This window comes from Sceloporus undulatus, chromosome 6, assembly GCF_019175285.1.
Source record: "Sceloporus undulatus isolate JIND9_A2432 ecotype Alabama chromosome 6, SceUnd_v1.1, whole genome shotgun sequence".
Taxonomy (NCBI): domain Eukaryota; kingdom Metazoa; phylum Chordata; class Lepidosauria; order Squamata; family Phrynosomatidae; genus Sceloporus; species Sceloporus undulatus.
This window is the reverse complement of record NC_056527.1, coordinates 28,179,567-28,194,796: the sequence shown is the minus strand read 5'-3', so window position 1 is coordinate 28,194,796 and position 15,230 is coordinate 28,179,567. Positions and strand designations below refer to the sequence as shown.

Genomic DNA, 15,230 nt, shown 5'->3' with positions numbered 1-15,230 from the left:
TTGAAAAAAGTTACAAAGATTTTAAGGAATACAAAGAACTGCTGTAATCACAGATTTTTTTTAAATGCTTACATCACAAATTGAGGCAAATAATCCATTCGAGAACACAATCTTGTTATAGGATTTGTCTCCCCAACGTAATGCTGGATCTCCTGTTAGTGCCAACCTGGTGACCTAGGTAATGAAATAACATTATGAGCTCTGAAATGAAAATCTGCCATGTATCACTTGGGAAACTGAGAAGGAGAAAAGTCAAACTGCAACTATATACTGTAGTTCTCATTTCATTGGGCTGCATTGACAGAGGAAAAAAGACTGCAAGATCCCAACCACCTTTTCACCATCTCTAGAAGTACCTCTTGAACTGGCCATTCCTTTGGTTATTGTGTAGCTTCATTATATAAACCAGAGGCGAGTAACTTAACAGGGGACAGAACCAATTTTCTTGCTTTTAAAATACGTTTTGGGATTTCTGAAGGGGGTGAGGGAGCAAAACCACCATGTTGTTTTAGCCATTTTTGGGAGCTTTGAGGTGAAAAACAAGCCTGAAAAATAATTTGGCCAGCATCTGGGAGCTTGAGGGATAACCTGGGGCTTCAGGGGCAGCAAAATGGGACTGAGAGAGCTGCATACAGACAATGTTTCCCCACTCCTGAGGTAAACAATGCAATAAAACTGTTACAATGATTTGTGTATTTTCCTTCCATTTCAGTTAGGTATCATTATACTGCAAACCTTTTTATTTAGTGCCTATTACCCTGGGCATTTTAGAAAAGATGTTCTATATGTGCATGTGGGTATAAAAACTCCACAAAGTCCATGTTCTCCTCAGTTTTTCTAGATACAGACTAAGGGTGAATCTACACTGTAGAAATAATGCAGTTTGACACCACTAAGTGTTGTTGCTCCATCCTATGGAATCCTGGGGTTTGTAGTTTAACAAGTTCTACAAGCCTTCTCTGCCAAAATGTTTGTGCCTCACAAAATTAGATACATCCCAAAACTACAATCTTATACACATTCACCTGGGAGTAAACCACACTTACATCATTTGGGCTGATTTCTGAGTAACTGTGTCTATAATGGTGCTGCAAAGAACTGATTTATACTGTGTGGCAAGTACAATAGCTAAGGGCATATTGGTATTTCCTAACATTAAATATTTTAAGTTTTAAAAGGGGAATGCACATTTCCAAGCACAAAAGAAGTAAATATATACCAGACGGATGCAACTGGTCCCTGTTTACCTGGCACATGCTTCATGGTATTTAGTGCTGCTAAAATTTTGCCTCATAAAATGCGAATTGGCCTTAATAAAAAAATCTCACTACAGTGCTACTTCACTCTAGCCTTTCAGCTACAAGTATGTTGAACAGTAAACTCTTACTTTTGCCTGCCCTCGCAAACATCTTGCAAAAGCCATACATTAATGGGTAGTGCTATGAAAACGCAATTTTAAAAAGACACACACGGATAAAATACTATATATTATTTTGATTGAGCACATTGGAATTTACCTTTGAGGGTACAGAATGAAACTGAAAATCTAGACTACTGCATCTTCCACATGATATATTGACAATTTTGCTTCCACTTGACTGAACAGGGAAAAAATGAATGCTGACCTCTCTTGCTATGCAGTAATATACACATTGATAATTCCTGCTCTCACTCTCTGGCTCTTATTCTCTCTCTCTGCCTCTCTGCCTCTGCAATACACTGACATTTACACTGTGAGGACAGTGGGGGGAGGATGATGTTAAAATGAGGTAGCTTTATAGCGAAATGTTGATTCCAATACTGTTGCATCTGCCTCAGTTCTAAATTAGTAAGTGGAATGAAATCAATACCTTCATGCATCCTGACTCTGATGTTATAAAGGCAATTAACATCAGCCAGATGTAACTGTTTTCTTAACAGATCTGTGGGTACCTCTGAATAATCTTCAGGAGTGGCTTGAGGACTTGATTCATCTAAAGAGAGCACAAATAAACTGCTCTGTATTTTTTCCAAAAGGAGCAAGTTCTTTGGATCTAGGTCGATAAGATATTCACGTGTCTGTAAGACAAAACAAAATGCTTATGAAACATGGAAGTACTTAGTTCGTACTCACACCGCTTCAAAAAAGAAGTGAATTTTCCCCAACCTTTGCCCATGGAGTTCTTTCCTCAGATGTTAATGCAGCCAGTCCTGGTCCCTCAGGTTCACTGTGGCATCTCTTTTGGATGTAGTAAAGTTGCCTTAGGTTAGAAACAGGGAATGTATTAAAACAGTTCAGATGAAAAGGATGCTGTATTTTCTTATGCTGTAAACATAATGAACTTTAATCAGGGTTTGAGACTGAGGTCCAAAACACACTGCAGAAATAATCCAGCCTGAGACCACTTTAACTGACCAGGTTCAATGCTAGGGAATTCTGGGAACTGTAGTTTTGTGAGACATTTAGCCATCTCTGTCAGAGACTTATGATGCTACAATACAGTACAATTCCCAGGATTCCCTAGCACTGAGCCAGGGCATTTAAAGTTATCAACTGGATTATTTCTGCTGTGTATTTTGGACCTGAATTAAGTTTACAGTGCTCTGTAAGTTAGACCACCCTGCTCACATTTACCATTCCCACAAAGCAATCAAGAAACCGATTAGTTTTATCCATTGCTTACAACTACATCAGTCACAGAAACAAATACAATTATTTTATTTTCCAGAGATCTTGGGAAAGTTATAGTTCTGCTATAGCTCCTAGTGACCAGGCCAGCTCTGGGATTCTGGGAGTTGTAGTCCAATAATGTATCCCACTCAGGGTCTAGTTTCCCACAATTTCCAGAAAGTTTTCATTTTGGTGTCAGTTTCTGTTTTAAAATACCTATTTCATCTCAACACGCAAGGAATACTGTACACATTATAGCCTGAATCCTATTGTTAATCCCAACTAGAGTAAGCCTACAGAATCAGTTAGATTTACTTACTGTATATACTCATTTATAAGTCAATTTTATGTATAAATGGAGGGTAGGGTTTGGGGACAAATTATGGATGTTGATATGACCCATGGATAAATCAAGGGTAAATTTTAGGGGCATATAACAAAGAAAATAAAGGACAAAGCAAAGGAAAACAATGGCAAAAGAGTAAGACCACTCTACTCAATAAAGGGCATGGTTCCTTTATTGATTTAAGATTTAAGGCACATCACTTATATTGACCCATGGATAAGCTAACCCAGGTTTTGGGGTTCATTTTTTGACTAAGACTTCTAGACTTACACAAGAGTATATATAGTTTGTGTTGACTCACTATTCAGCAATTGAATTAATCAATTTTTTGGCCCAAACATTTGTTTTTCCTATCAAGAGAGTTTTATTTTTAAAAAAGCAGACAGGAATTTTAACTGTTCTCTATACAGCAGTATGTAAGTTATACTGATGTCCTCCGAAAGAAGTGCATTAAACTGACACCCAAGACTGTTTGGGGTGAAACAGACGGGCATGAAGGAACGATGTCTGGCCACTTTGCCTGCGATCAAAGACCGATCAGGGTGGACCTGTTGCGACCCGCTCTGAATGCAGACCGCCATTGTAGTCCCAAACTGGCTGCCAGCAAGGAGTGGATCTCCCCCACTCTTTTTGCTGGTGACCTTGGGCCACTTTAAGCAGCCTCAGAGCGGCTTACGACTGCTCGGGGGGGGGGGGGGGGGCGTGCATCATCTGTACACCTTGCCCCTGAAAGATACACCTTTTGGCATATCTATTTCAGGCCTTTCACTCCAAAACCCTTTAGTGCTTCATTCACTTATATTTGCCTTGCAAAAATCTCTCAAAAGTGTGTTATCTCCCTTGCAAAATATCCACTCAGTGGGCACATAGAGATGTTTCTAAATAGCAGCTTGGATTTTATACATAGATTTTAGCATGAGCTAAACAGTAGGAGCTGTGGTTTAGTGGCTGACCATCTACTTTACATAAATATAGTACCAGATTCACTGCCTGGCATCTCCAAATAGAGTTAGAAAACATCCAGCCTAAAACCCCAAAGACCTGCTGACTGTCAGTGCCGACAATACCCAGCTTGGTGGACCAATGCTCTGCCTTGGGATAAAGTAATTTCCTGTGTTACCATACATACAGAGCTTGCTTCCAGATTTTTAACTCATATTCATTCTAAACATACCTAGAAATTTCTGGTGGGGTTAATATACGGCCATCATATACCATATCAAATGCAAAAATTCGACCACGACACAGCACTACCAAATGAGATGGGCATTCACCTTCACTCTCTGGAGAAAAAGCAAATGAACAGAAAAAGTGTAAGAACAGAATACTGTTTAAAGGGTTTGTTGTTGTTTTAAAAATGTTATATTAACTTATTAACCATATGACATAGTGGCATAATGTAACTATTTTTAACAGAACAAACAAGAAAGTCACTAGGTACTGCATAGTATGTGCCCCAAAAATAAGAGGTTTATATAACAGGTCTCAAGGTTTATATGAAATCTTTGGTTCACAGGTTCACAGCATGAGCAAATAACACTAAATTTGCCATTCAACTAAAGCATTTCTCCACAGGTCCAAATTCCCTGCTGTCACTGATGACATTAATAAAAGGAAACTGTGTTGAAATGCAGCTTAGTTCTGACTGGTTATTTCTTTCATTGTGTACAGTAGATATCAGCTTTTCTATAAGCACAATTTCTCAATTTTTTTTTAATATTAGGCTTCAATTGAGAGGTGGTCTAGATTTTCCCGAATTCTAAGTTATTTTCAGTCTTGCAGGGAAAAAGATGTAATCAGATCTTTATGATTTAATGCCTCACCGTTGTCATAAAATATGGAGAGAAGCCCTATTTTGGGGTCAACAGGAACTGCTTGGTTTGTAATGCGATTTATTATTAGAAATATATTTTTCCAAAATTCAGAAATACTGGGGCTTTGCCACCACATGTGGTAATAGACACCCATTGCAGTTCCTCCAGCATTTAAAATGGTTTGAAGTGTTTTCTCAAACCCAAGGACACAATTTTACAATGATATAATATTTAATGGGACCTGAGCATCCACAGAATTGGTATCCATGGCGGGCCTGGCACCAAACTCCAGCAGATACCAAGGGCCCACTGTGTGTGTGTCTGTGTGTGCATGTACTACTAAATTTATAAATAATATCCTGTTTAAGAATCTGTCTTGGCTAAGAAGTAGGATATTATTAATGTCATCTAGTCTTGAGAACCTGACAAAATGGCCCAGGTTACAGGCTCTTCTATAAGGGTGGATGAAGCAAAATGAACTGCAAATGGACTTGGGAGTCCCTGGTTCAAAGAAACAATCCTTATACTAATCTGGTAAGTCTAGCCCTGGAGAATGGTCCTGTCTGCCGTACCTTCGTAATAACCAAGAAAGGAGATGGGAATATGAGTGTTTACTTTCTCTCAATGTATTGCCTCTTCCAGAAGGAAGAAATGAATTCTGTATCGGACAATGAGAATATGGACAGCTCTCGTTCTATCTCCTTAGACAGTTAGTACTCTAGTCTTTCCTCAGAGAAAATTAGTGCGTATTGCCCTGACAGATGGATGTAGGTTTATTAATGAGGCAGCCAGTTTACTATCCCTTTAAAGATATTACAGTAAAGGGGTATTCCATGTCTACATTGCACATTGCAGACACCTACACACTGACATTAGTGATGAGAACACTAGCAATAGGCCATAATTTCTGGGCAAGCAAAGTGAAGGGATTTGCCTATGAAGATGACTATCTTGCAGAGTTTCCTGTTGTGCACTTCCAAAAAAGCTAATAGCATACACAAGATAATCAACTATATCAATATAAACACAGGTTTATCAGAACACAAGGTGATTTTCTAAGGATCCATGTGACTTCCATTAACATTCCATGAAATCTCTTATCACTAATGGCGATAATATTATGTTTGTGCTCTTTGATGGGGGTGGGTGGATGGTGTGTTATGACAATGCAGAGTGAAGTTATTCATGCACACAATTGCATAGAGTAGACAGCAAAACTGAAACTTTCCTCAAATGGTTAAGAAATTAAAACAGGCATCAAGTACTGCACTCTCTAGTGAACAAGGGAGGTACAAGGCAGTAAGGGAGATCTTGAACCAGGGCATCCAGTACCAGCTTTTTGTTTCTTACTTCCTATGCAAGCATTGCTCTGAGTCATTGAACAATTGGACAAAGTTCCACAGAACAAGGATATCTTTCAGCTAAAGCACTGGTCTAAATTATGTTAGCTAACAAATCCCACCTGGATTGAAAATGATCAGGTGATCTTGTAGTATATGGAGAAACAACAGACCCTTCCAATTGGGCTACATCAGCAATGAGCTATTTTCTCATTAGGTAAAAATATGTAAAGACCCTACATTGCTGCTATCTGACTTCTATCTATCTGTAAAAAATGTCTCTTGGTTCTGGCTCTCAGTTCCTGTTTGCTCAGTTAAGTTATCCCCAGCTTGTTCATTACATCTTCTACCTCTGATCCATGTGCCTTTACTCCTATATCAGTAATTGCCATACCACCCTGAACACACCCAATCATTTATGATTTCAGACACTAAGCAGGTAGGTACAGTAGTTAATTAGATAGGAGACCATTAGGATATACCAGAAATCTCCACATGGCTCTAGGAAAGAATCCAGCTTGAAGCCACTGAGAATTACTGCCAGTTAGAGTTAACAATACTCAGCTTCGTGGACCAATGGACTGACTCAGTATAAGGCAGCTTCCATGCTCCTAACAGATCTGTACTCCTTTCCTGCCTTTCCTTGTGTTGCCACAAACTAGGTCCCTGGATTGGCACTGTGAATCAATGAAACAGAACATTAAGGGATGTTTGTGGAATTCTTGGGAAGTACAGGACACATGACAGCACCATCTTTTCTTGAATACAGGCAGGTGTTATGGGACTCCTCCACCCATTCTCACCATTACTTTTTTGTCTGAGTGGTCTTCCCTCTTATAACAAAAGGACCTTGGTAAACAGATCGCAAGGATAAAAACAATGTAACTTTTTTGGATGACAAGTCCTAGAATCAGATTAAAAATAGGCAATAGGGAGCAGGCACACTTGTGAATGCCTTTGTTATCTGAACTGGACATCTGCTTGCTTACACAACTATGGCAGAACAAAAAAAAAATCAAATTTATAATGTATATCTATATACTCTCTCTCTCTCTCTCTGTGTGTGTGTTGTGTGCCGTGCCTTCAAGTCATTTCCAATTTATGGCAACCCTAAATCTGTCATGGGGTTCTCTTGGCAAGATTTGTTTAGAGGTTTGCCATCACCTTTCCCTGAGGCTGAGAGCATGTGACTTGTCCAAGGTCACCCAGTGGGTTTGATGGCTGAGTGGGGAATCAAACCCTGGTCTCCATAGTCAAAATACAATACTCAAACCACTACGCTACACTAGCTTTCATATGAAAGTCTAGTTATTCCTTGAAGGAGACAAGCACTGACAAGCCCTAGTGCTCAGAGGAATAGACTAGCAGATGATAGCACTGCTAAACCCGTTTGTATTTTACAAAATCTCTTGCTTCTTAATCCATCACAAATACAAATTATTGTTGCTGTGCCTTAATGACCCTAAGGTGAACCTATCACTGGGTTTTCTTGACAAGGTTTGCCATTGTCATTCTCTGAACTGTAAGACAATGATTTCTTGCCGAAGTTCATCCAGTGGGTTTCTGTGGCTGAGCAGGATTTGAAACCAAGTCCTAATCCATCACTCAAACAACTGCTTCACAGCTCCTTTTCAGGGCTTCTTTTTGCTCCCTGCGGAGGCCGCAGTGTGTGGTTACCGTGGCCCCAATTCGGAGCAAAAAGGGGTGCTTCTTGATTTCTGCACATTAAGCATTACAGTATTAAGCAATCCTACATATGCTTACTCAGAAATAAGACCTATTCAGTTTATTTGGGCTTATTCCCAAATGTGAGAATATAAAACCGCAATTTACGTGTAACTGTTGAATACTTTATCTGTGTAATGAGAATTGTAGAGAAAACATGAAGATTAGTTTCCTCTAAGCTCTTTGTTTACCTGTCCTGAAATAATTGGCAATTGAATCTTGCACAGTTCCTGGAATCTTGCAAGTGCAAAACAGCATTCGGAACTGATCCATATCCAGAGGCATATTGTTTGATTTGTGGACAGCCAACTTTTCTCTGCAAAGAAGACAAAACGTATTTTATATTCAGAGTCTAAAGGCCTGGCCCTATTGTATTTGACATCCAGTAACATTCCCAAGTAAGATTGGCTAGCCTTCTAAAGAATTGCTTTCTTAATGTGGATCAGGTACTTCAATAATCAAATCTACCTGTCCTTCAAAAGACATTAACTAGTTAAGATGTGCTCTGTATTCTCATTTTATACAGACTACAGTTTGAGCATATCCATGTCTACTTGGAAAAACTGTCATTGGCTGCAGCGAAATATATTGCACCATGCAGTCATAACCTTTTGCAGGAGTAAGCTTTAAGTTAAGAGTTCATTCCTTAAGGAAAAACTTGTTGGGAATGACATGCCATTTGTGGAAGGGGGGCTGAAGATAATTCAGAACCAGAGCCCAAAGCAGACAAGCATATAACTTTTTTCCTTCACTTTCTGCAATATTTCTCTCTCTCTCTCTCTCTCTCTCTTTGCCACTCACTTTCTCACTCTCACACCGGGCTGCTGAGAAAAGTATGTATCACTCTTGCTGAGACCTGAACTGATCTCTTGAATGAGATTTTTGAAATCAGACTAAAGGCCATATAAAATCATGGGCTATAGAAAAATGAAAATGTGTTTGAAGGAATTTAAATTAGGAAGGAAGATTGGGCTTCAAACGTTCATGATTTTTGCATTCTCCCATATTACAGCACTGCATGTCTGTTCAGGTATGTCTCACTGAATTCACTGGGGCCTATGAATGGTTAACTGCAAAAAGAACATGAATCCCCAACAATCAAATGGGACTCAGTTTATTAATGAACATTAGCAATATACACACCAAGAATAATTTGAACAGAAATTGTACATAGCTATTTCAAAAAAACTACATTGCGCTTTTATGTTTCTTACGTTCTCATTAGTTCCCAGTATTTCAAAGAAATCCATACGATTATGGATCCTCTTTCTATCTGAGTCCCTTCTTTCATTGGCCAGTAGTGTTCAAGGTAAGGGCCTGGCCCTCCAAAATTATGATAGATTTGTGTTGATAAACGGGTTTCAAGATAGGCCACATTCAGCCACCATTCCTCAAGCTGAAAAGAAAAAGCGGTTAGCTATGTAAGGAGCCTTCAGTACAGCTATATAATTTATTAAGATATGTCTCCTTTTGCATGGCTTTAGGATAAGTAGCAATACTTCATGGCTGAGATCCAAACAACAGCACAAGGAGTTTCTAAAAGACTGAATGCCTATTGCTCAAATAGCAGTCCTCCATATCACATCTGAGACTCTTCAAAGCAATGCTGTTCTAGCAGCAATTTTCTGTTTGGAAAAAAAATGTACTTGAGGCACCTCTTTGGATCAGAGCCTATAACATGCCATATAAACTGTTCTACTATGTTTTAGTTTACTTCATTTTCATACACTTAAGAAGTTCGTTCCTTTTCTGCTCTAAACAATATACCAGCCATGTAACTGATAATTAACTGGAAATGCATGCAAATACTGTCCCATTCTCCCTCTAGCTAAAAAAAACAAACCTCAGATAGGTCAACATCCAGCAAATAACGCCAAAAGTTTTATCACAGGTACCAAATCCAGAAATGTTGTGTTCACTTCCCCACCCATCTCTGATCCTTTTTTTATACTCATACAAGTAATGTGAAGAGGAGGAATCATACTTCCATTTGGCAGTGAATTTAGCAGTGTCAATTTCAAATCTCAACATGCTCCAAAATATTTTCAAAATTTCCACTTCTAGTTATTAACCAAACTGAACTGCAGATATTTGACACATGATTATCTCAGATCTAGCCTAGTTTTGGACACGAGACATTTGAATTCATAGGAGAGACCTTGATCAGTATCCTGTTTGTAATATAAGCTGATGTAATTAGAAATTACACTTGTCTTTTCTTTTTTCATTTTTGGTTGCAATTCAATATGAAGCAAACCTACTCAGATGCTACTTTCTTACCATCTTGCAATTGGTTTGCCCACTTGCCCCATCCTTTATTGCCCAAGGAAGACGGAGATAGTCAGGCAGTGTTTGTGTTCATGAAGCTCGATGTATGAATAAGCAAGCATCCTGCTGGATCTCCCAAACGTATTTGGAGTACCCCTAAGAGGTCCAGGAGAAAGATATATTCCTTCTACTACCTGACTGTCCCATGTCTTCCCCAGACAATAAAGGGCTGTGGGAAGGGGGAGATCCTGCTGCAGGATAGTGCAGGCAGACTTCCAATCTTCTAAAAGCTCATAAAAGGTTCTATACAATTCATAAACAAAATCAGAAGGATTTCTTTTTTCTTCCTGGAAGGAAAATATCAATTAGGTAAATTATCAGAAGCTATGAGTCCAATTTAAAACCTTGTGTATCTAACAGAATATTAAATGGAAGTATAGCAAAACAGCCTATGATTTAAAAGACTGAAATGTCTGCCAGCTTGAACTACAATCCAATTAAGCATCATGGATTTTAAATCAATCTAAACTGTTGTTTTGTAAATATTTATCTCTGTGTCAAAAATATGCATAAGATTACTCTATCATCCTATTAAGTTTAATGGGCCTTAAATGAGAATAAATCCAAGTAATATGGATTGACTGGGCTGGTGAACATTTACTTGTCAGTAAATATTCTGGGTTTCAACATGACAAACAACATGAATCACTTTCTCCACAATATAGGTAAGAACCAAACCACTTAGTATAATGCTAACTATATCTAAAATGTCATCCTTGCATCATTTTCCCCCTTTAATACTTTGACATCAGCATAGATTTTTTAAAAGTTCAGTCTGTCTTAAAAACATACCCAATTCCTCTTCACTTTAGATCTTTCAAGTAATTTTTGGTGTAGTTCCTTCCCAATTCCATTTTCAAATCGTTTTACTATGTCTTGAGTTCGTTGACATTCTTCCTCATTTAGAAAAGGTCTCACTGTAAACATAGATATTTATTTGGGGGAAAAGATCAAACACAATTATGCGTCTTCAAGTTTTATTTATGCTCTGAAGTGGTTCTAGATTAGTTTACGGGGAGGGGGGGGATGAAATGCTGCAAGTGACAGTCTCTTGCTGAGAACTATTTCTTAGCAGTCAAATATCAATGAACACATACCGGCATGGTTCAAATATGCATGTTCATATCTGCAGTTTGAAAAAATGAACCATTAGATATTACAACATGTGACAGGAAGTATTTTGACTCAGTAGTATGACTGAAAGAAACTGCAGGTCCTCAGTTATGAAAGGATTCTTTGCAATGGTATAAAGTGACTCTCTAAACTTGCTTCCTGTGCTGGAATTTGCTATTATCCTGCTCCTCCTCCTGCCTTTAGCAAGAAAAAACATCTTTTCTTATAAGACAGGGAGGAATTCTTGCTCAGAGCATCCTAATATTAGCTGGCATAATTACTGACAGACATACCAATTATGCACTTTGCACTTCTGTGTAGGCATAGTGGCCTGTTACAGACTGCCAAAATAAAGCTGCTTCGGGTCTCTTTGGAGGTATGCTATTTAAATGATGCATGCATCCGAAGAATCCGGAAGCTGCACCAAAGCTGCACTCCAGTGCTTAGGAATGGAGTGTGGCTTTGGCACGACCTCCGGACTCTTAGGACCCATGCATCATTTAAATAGCACACCTCCAAAGAGACCCGAAGCAACTTTATTTTGGCAGTCTGTAGCAGGCCAGTGTATTCTATTACAGTCGGACCTCCTTATACACGGATTTGCCATGTGCGAATTTGAGCATACGCACATGGCAAACCTGGAAGCTGTTCCCAATGGCGGTGCGCATGCACGTGCGCCACCATTGGGAACAAAGTCCCCCTCCTCCCCTCCTCTTTCCCCCCTCCTTCCTAACTTCCTTCCCTCTTTCCCTCCCACGCTCCTACCTACCTTCCCTGCTTACCTGTTGGGTTGCTGCACTGCCGCTGCGTTCTCCTTGCTGCCGCAGGGAAATCCGGGCGCTGCTCTTGGAGGCCAAGAGACCTCCAGGCTGCACCTGGCCCTTTCATGGTGGCAGCGGCAGTGAGGAGGCTGAAGGTTGACCTCGTCCTCCTCGCCGCTGTTGCCACCGCTGCTGTACAAGGGCCGGATGCAGCCTGGAGGTCTCTTGGTCTCCAGGAGCAGCACCCGGACGTTTTGCGGCGGCGGAGGCCAAGGCCGTGAGGAGGACAAGGCTTGGCCTCCTCGCGGCCTCGGCCTCCGCAAAATGGCCGGGTGCTGCTCTTGGAGGCCTCTTGGCCTCCAGGCTGCACCCGGCCCTTTACCGGCGGTGGTGAGGAGGACGAGGCCAGGCTTCGTCCTCCTCGCTGCTGCCGCTGTTAAAAGGCCAGGTGCTGCCTGGAGGACTCTTGGCCTCCAGGAGCAGCACCCGGATTTTCCCGCAGCGGTGGCAACGAGAACGCGGCGGCACAGCAGCAGGTAAGCAGAGAGGGAAAGAGGGAGGGAGGGAAGGTAGGTAGGTAGGAGGGAGGGAGGGAAGTTAGGAAGGAGGGGGAAAGAGGAGAAGAGGAGGGGGACCTTTCTGTCCAATGGCGGCGTGCGTGCATGCATGCCGCCATTGGATAGAATGGGGCTTGAGCATATGCGGGTTTTGGCATACAGGGGTGGTGGTGGTCCGGAACGGATCCCCTGCGTATACTAAGGGCCCACTGTATGTCAATTTAGCTAGAGCTTATTCTCTTCCTTATTACAATATGTCCTTCAAGGTAGCTAAAAGGCTGTACTCCACAAAAACTTATGACAGATTTGTTCTTTTGTAAAAGTGCAACTGACTCTCTTGTTCTCACTAAAAGAGACCAACACTCTTGTCTCTCTGGGAAAGATTTTAAGTGTATATCCACATTAGAAAATGTATTTAGAACTAATACTATTTCATAAATTGTATTTTCATTAAAATGTATTATTCTCCATTGCCTTGAATAATTTTCAGCCATAAAAAGTTATTCTAACAAGGGCATTACTTTGGGATTGGATAAATCAACTACAGCTTCAGACTATTGATCATGGAGACTAACTGTAATTAGTGAAATCAATTTTTTTTCAAAAAAAATAAGATAGCATTACATAAATATTAATAATACATGGTACAGCATTTGTGACTATCCTAGAAATATAATACTTTACTAACATACTGACCCGCCTTCTGTATGTGGATATGGGTTTTGTATTTAGGGATATTCCACTTTCATGGAGATTCAACTTACATTAATTTTATAAACAATTAATAATTTAATTTTGCTTAAATATTAAGGGAAAACACTACAAACCATATAGATGCATTTCCTACTAACTCTCCACTCTGCTTCAACATTGTTAGTAGTTTTAAAATCAAGTATGTTTGGCTAAGACTAAGATTATTTCCAGTAGTTACTTAGCCTCCAGCCACAACATAATTAACTGAACAGTCAATAAAAACAGACATACCTGAATCAAGGTATTTTTTTAAAGATTCATCAAGAGCAGGAACTGGCAATGAAGGAAGAGAACTCTGGTGCTGAAACGTACGCTCTTCAGAATGGTCAGTCACTTGGTTTTCCATAATGGTAATCTATAGCAAACAGTAAAATTTTATTATGAAGCATATAATTGAATACACCTCCTTCTCTGCTATTAATTTGATATGGCACCTTTACACTTCAGGTTTTATGCATTTATGCGAGACAGTAAGAAATGAAATTATCTGTCATACTGAGGCCTGAAAAATACCTCTACCCTGCCTCACCACTCAACAGTGAGATTGTTCTCAATGCTACACATAAATAGCATTATTTTTTACATATATTTGGCTTACCATAAAATAATTAGAACCAGCTGTAATTCTATTTGTTCTTAGCCATAGCAAAAATGAGTTATTTAGACTAGCCATAGCTAGAGGAGATCCACTGGAACAAATGAACTAATATAAATGCTTATCAAGTGATTTGCCATTCAGCAATTAATTCAATAGGCCCAATTATTTGGAATTAGGAACTGGATTCATGCCTTAAAGTATGCAAAGGATCTATGAGGCTGTGGAGCCCTTTTGGCCTTCGTATTCTTTGGAGTACAATCCCAACAGTCTCCTAAAATCACAGAATCTCAGAAGAGGGAAAGGCCTCAAGGGCCATGAAATCTACCTGCCTGCTCAATGTAGGATTTCCAACTAGACTCAGCATTCCCAGCAAGTAGCTGTCTAGCCTTTTTTTTTTGGGGGGGGGGGGGGGAGACATCCAGAGGAGACCCAATAACTTCTCTAGGTAACTAGTTTCATTGCTGAACTGCTCTTATTATCAAGACGTCTCTTCTACTATCCAATCTTAATCTTCCTTCCTGTAATTTAAAACCATTAGAAGTGGTTCTACTCTCGGGGTAGCAGAGAACAAGCCTGGACCCTCGTCCCTGTGTCAGAACTTGAGATATTTAAACAGTGCACTCCTATCACCCCTCAGTCTTCTCTTCAACAACTTGAACAAGTTCAGCTCCTTCAAGCTTTTCTGATATGTTTTGTTCTCTATACCTCATATTATCTTTGTTGCCCTTCTCTGAACTCACTCTAACTTATGTATATTCTTTTAAAAATAAGGCACCCAAAACTGAATGCAGCGCTCCTGATGGGATCTGACCAATGTATAATATTGTGGGACTATTACTTCTCTTTACTTAGATACTATGGCCATATTAATGCAAGCTACTGTAAATTGCATTCATCTTCTCTGCTGCATCATCATGCTGCTCTGTCAGTTCAGTTTATGATCAATAATGACTCCAAGTAACTTTCCACATGTAATACTGCCAAGTATCTCCTATAATACCTGTGCATTTTGTTTTTCTAGAATTTTGCATTTGTTTCTGTCAATTTTTCCTATATTTTTTTCAGTTTATCAAAGTACTTTTGAATTATATCCCTATATTCCAATGTGTTCACTATCCTTCACAGTTTTGTTTGAGCATTTTGACTATGATACTGGAGAACAGGGCTGAATTCCTGCTCAGCCATGGAAATCCTTAGGCAAGTCGCACCCTTCAGCCTCAGAGGAAGGTAAAGAAAACCCCCTCT

At 39.7% G+C, this 15,230-nt stretch overlaps 1 protein-coding gene across 8 annotated transcripts in view; it reads right to left on the bottom strand.

Moving 5' to 3' along the window:
* Positions 1–15,230, bottom strand: part of CROT (carnitine O-octanoyltransferase) — a 35,889-nt gene that overhangs the window by 14,212 nt on the left and 6,447 nt on the right. For 7 of the 8 annotated variants that reach the window (XR_006104568.1, XR_006104567.1, XR_006104566.1 and 4 more), the window contains exons 2-9: positions 13,619–13,742; positions 10,996–11,120; positions 9,090–9,271; positions 8,067–8,191; positions 4,171–4,279; positions 2,147–2,240; positions 1,933–2,058; positions 73–174 (exon numbers count right to left, since the gene is read on the bottom strand). Coding sequence is in view for 4 of the 8 variants with exons in the window: in XM_042474215.1 (XP_042330149.1) it covers positions 73–174; positions 1,933–2,058; positions 2,147–2,240; positions 4,171–4,279; positions 8,067–8,191; positions 9,090–9,271; positions 10,996–11,120; positions 13,619–13,742 (987 nt within the window). In the remaining 4 variants the exon portion in view is untranslated. Of the gene's footprint in view, positions 1–72; positions 175–1,850; positions 2,059–2,146; positions 2,241–4,170; positions 4,280–8,066; positions 8,192–9,089; positions 9,272–10,995; positions 11,121–13,618; positions 13,743–15,230 lie in introns of all 8 variants that reach the window. The other variant, XR_006104569.1, reaches the window with a different exon arrangement.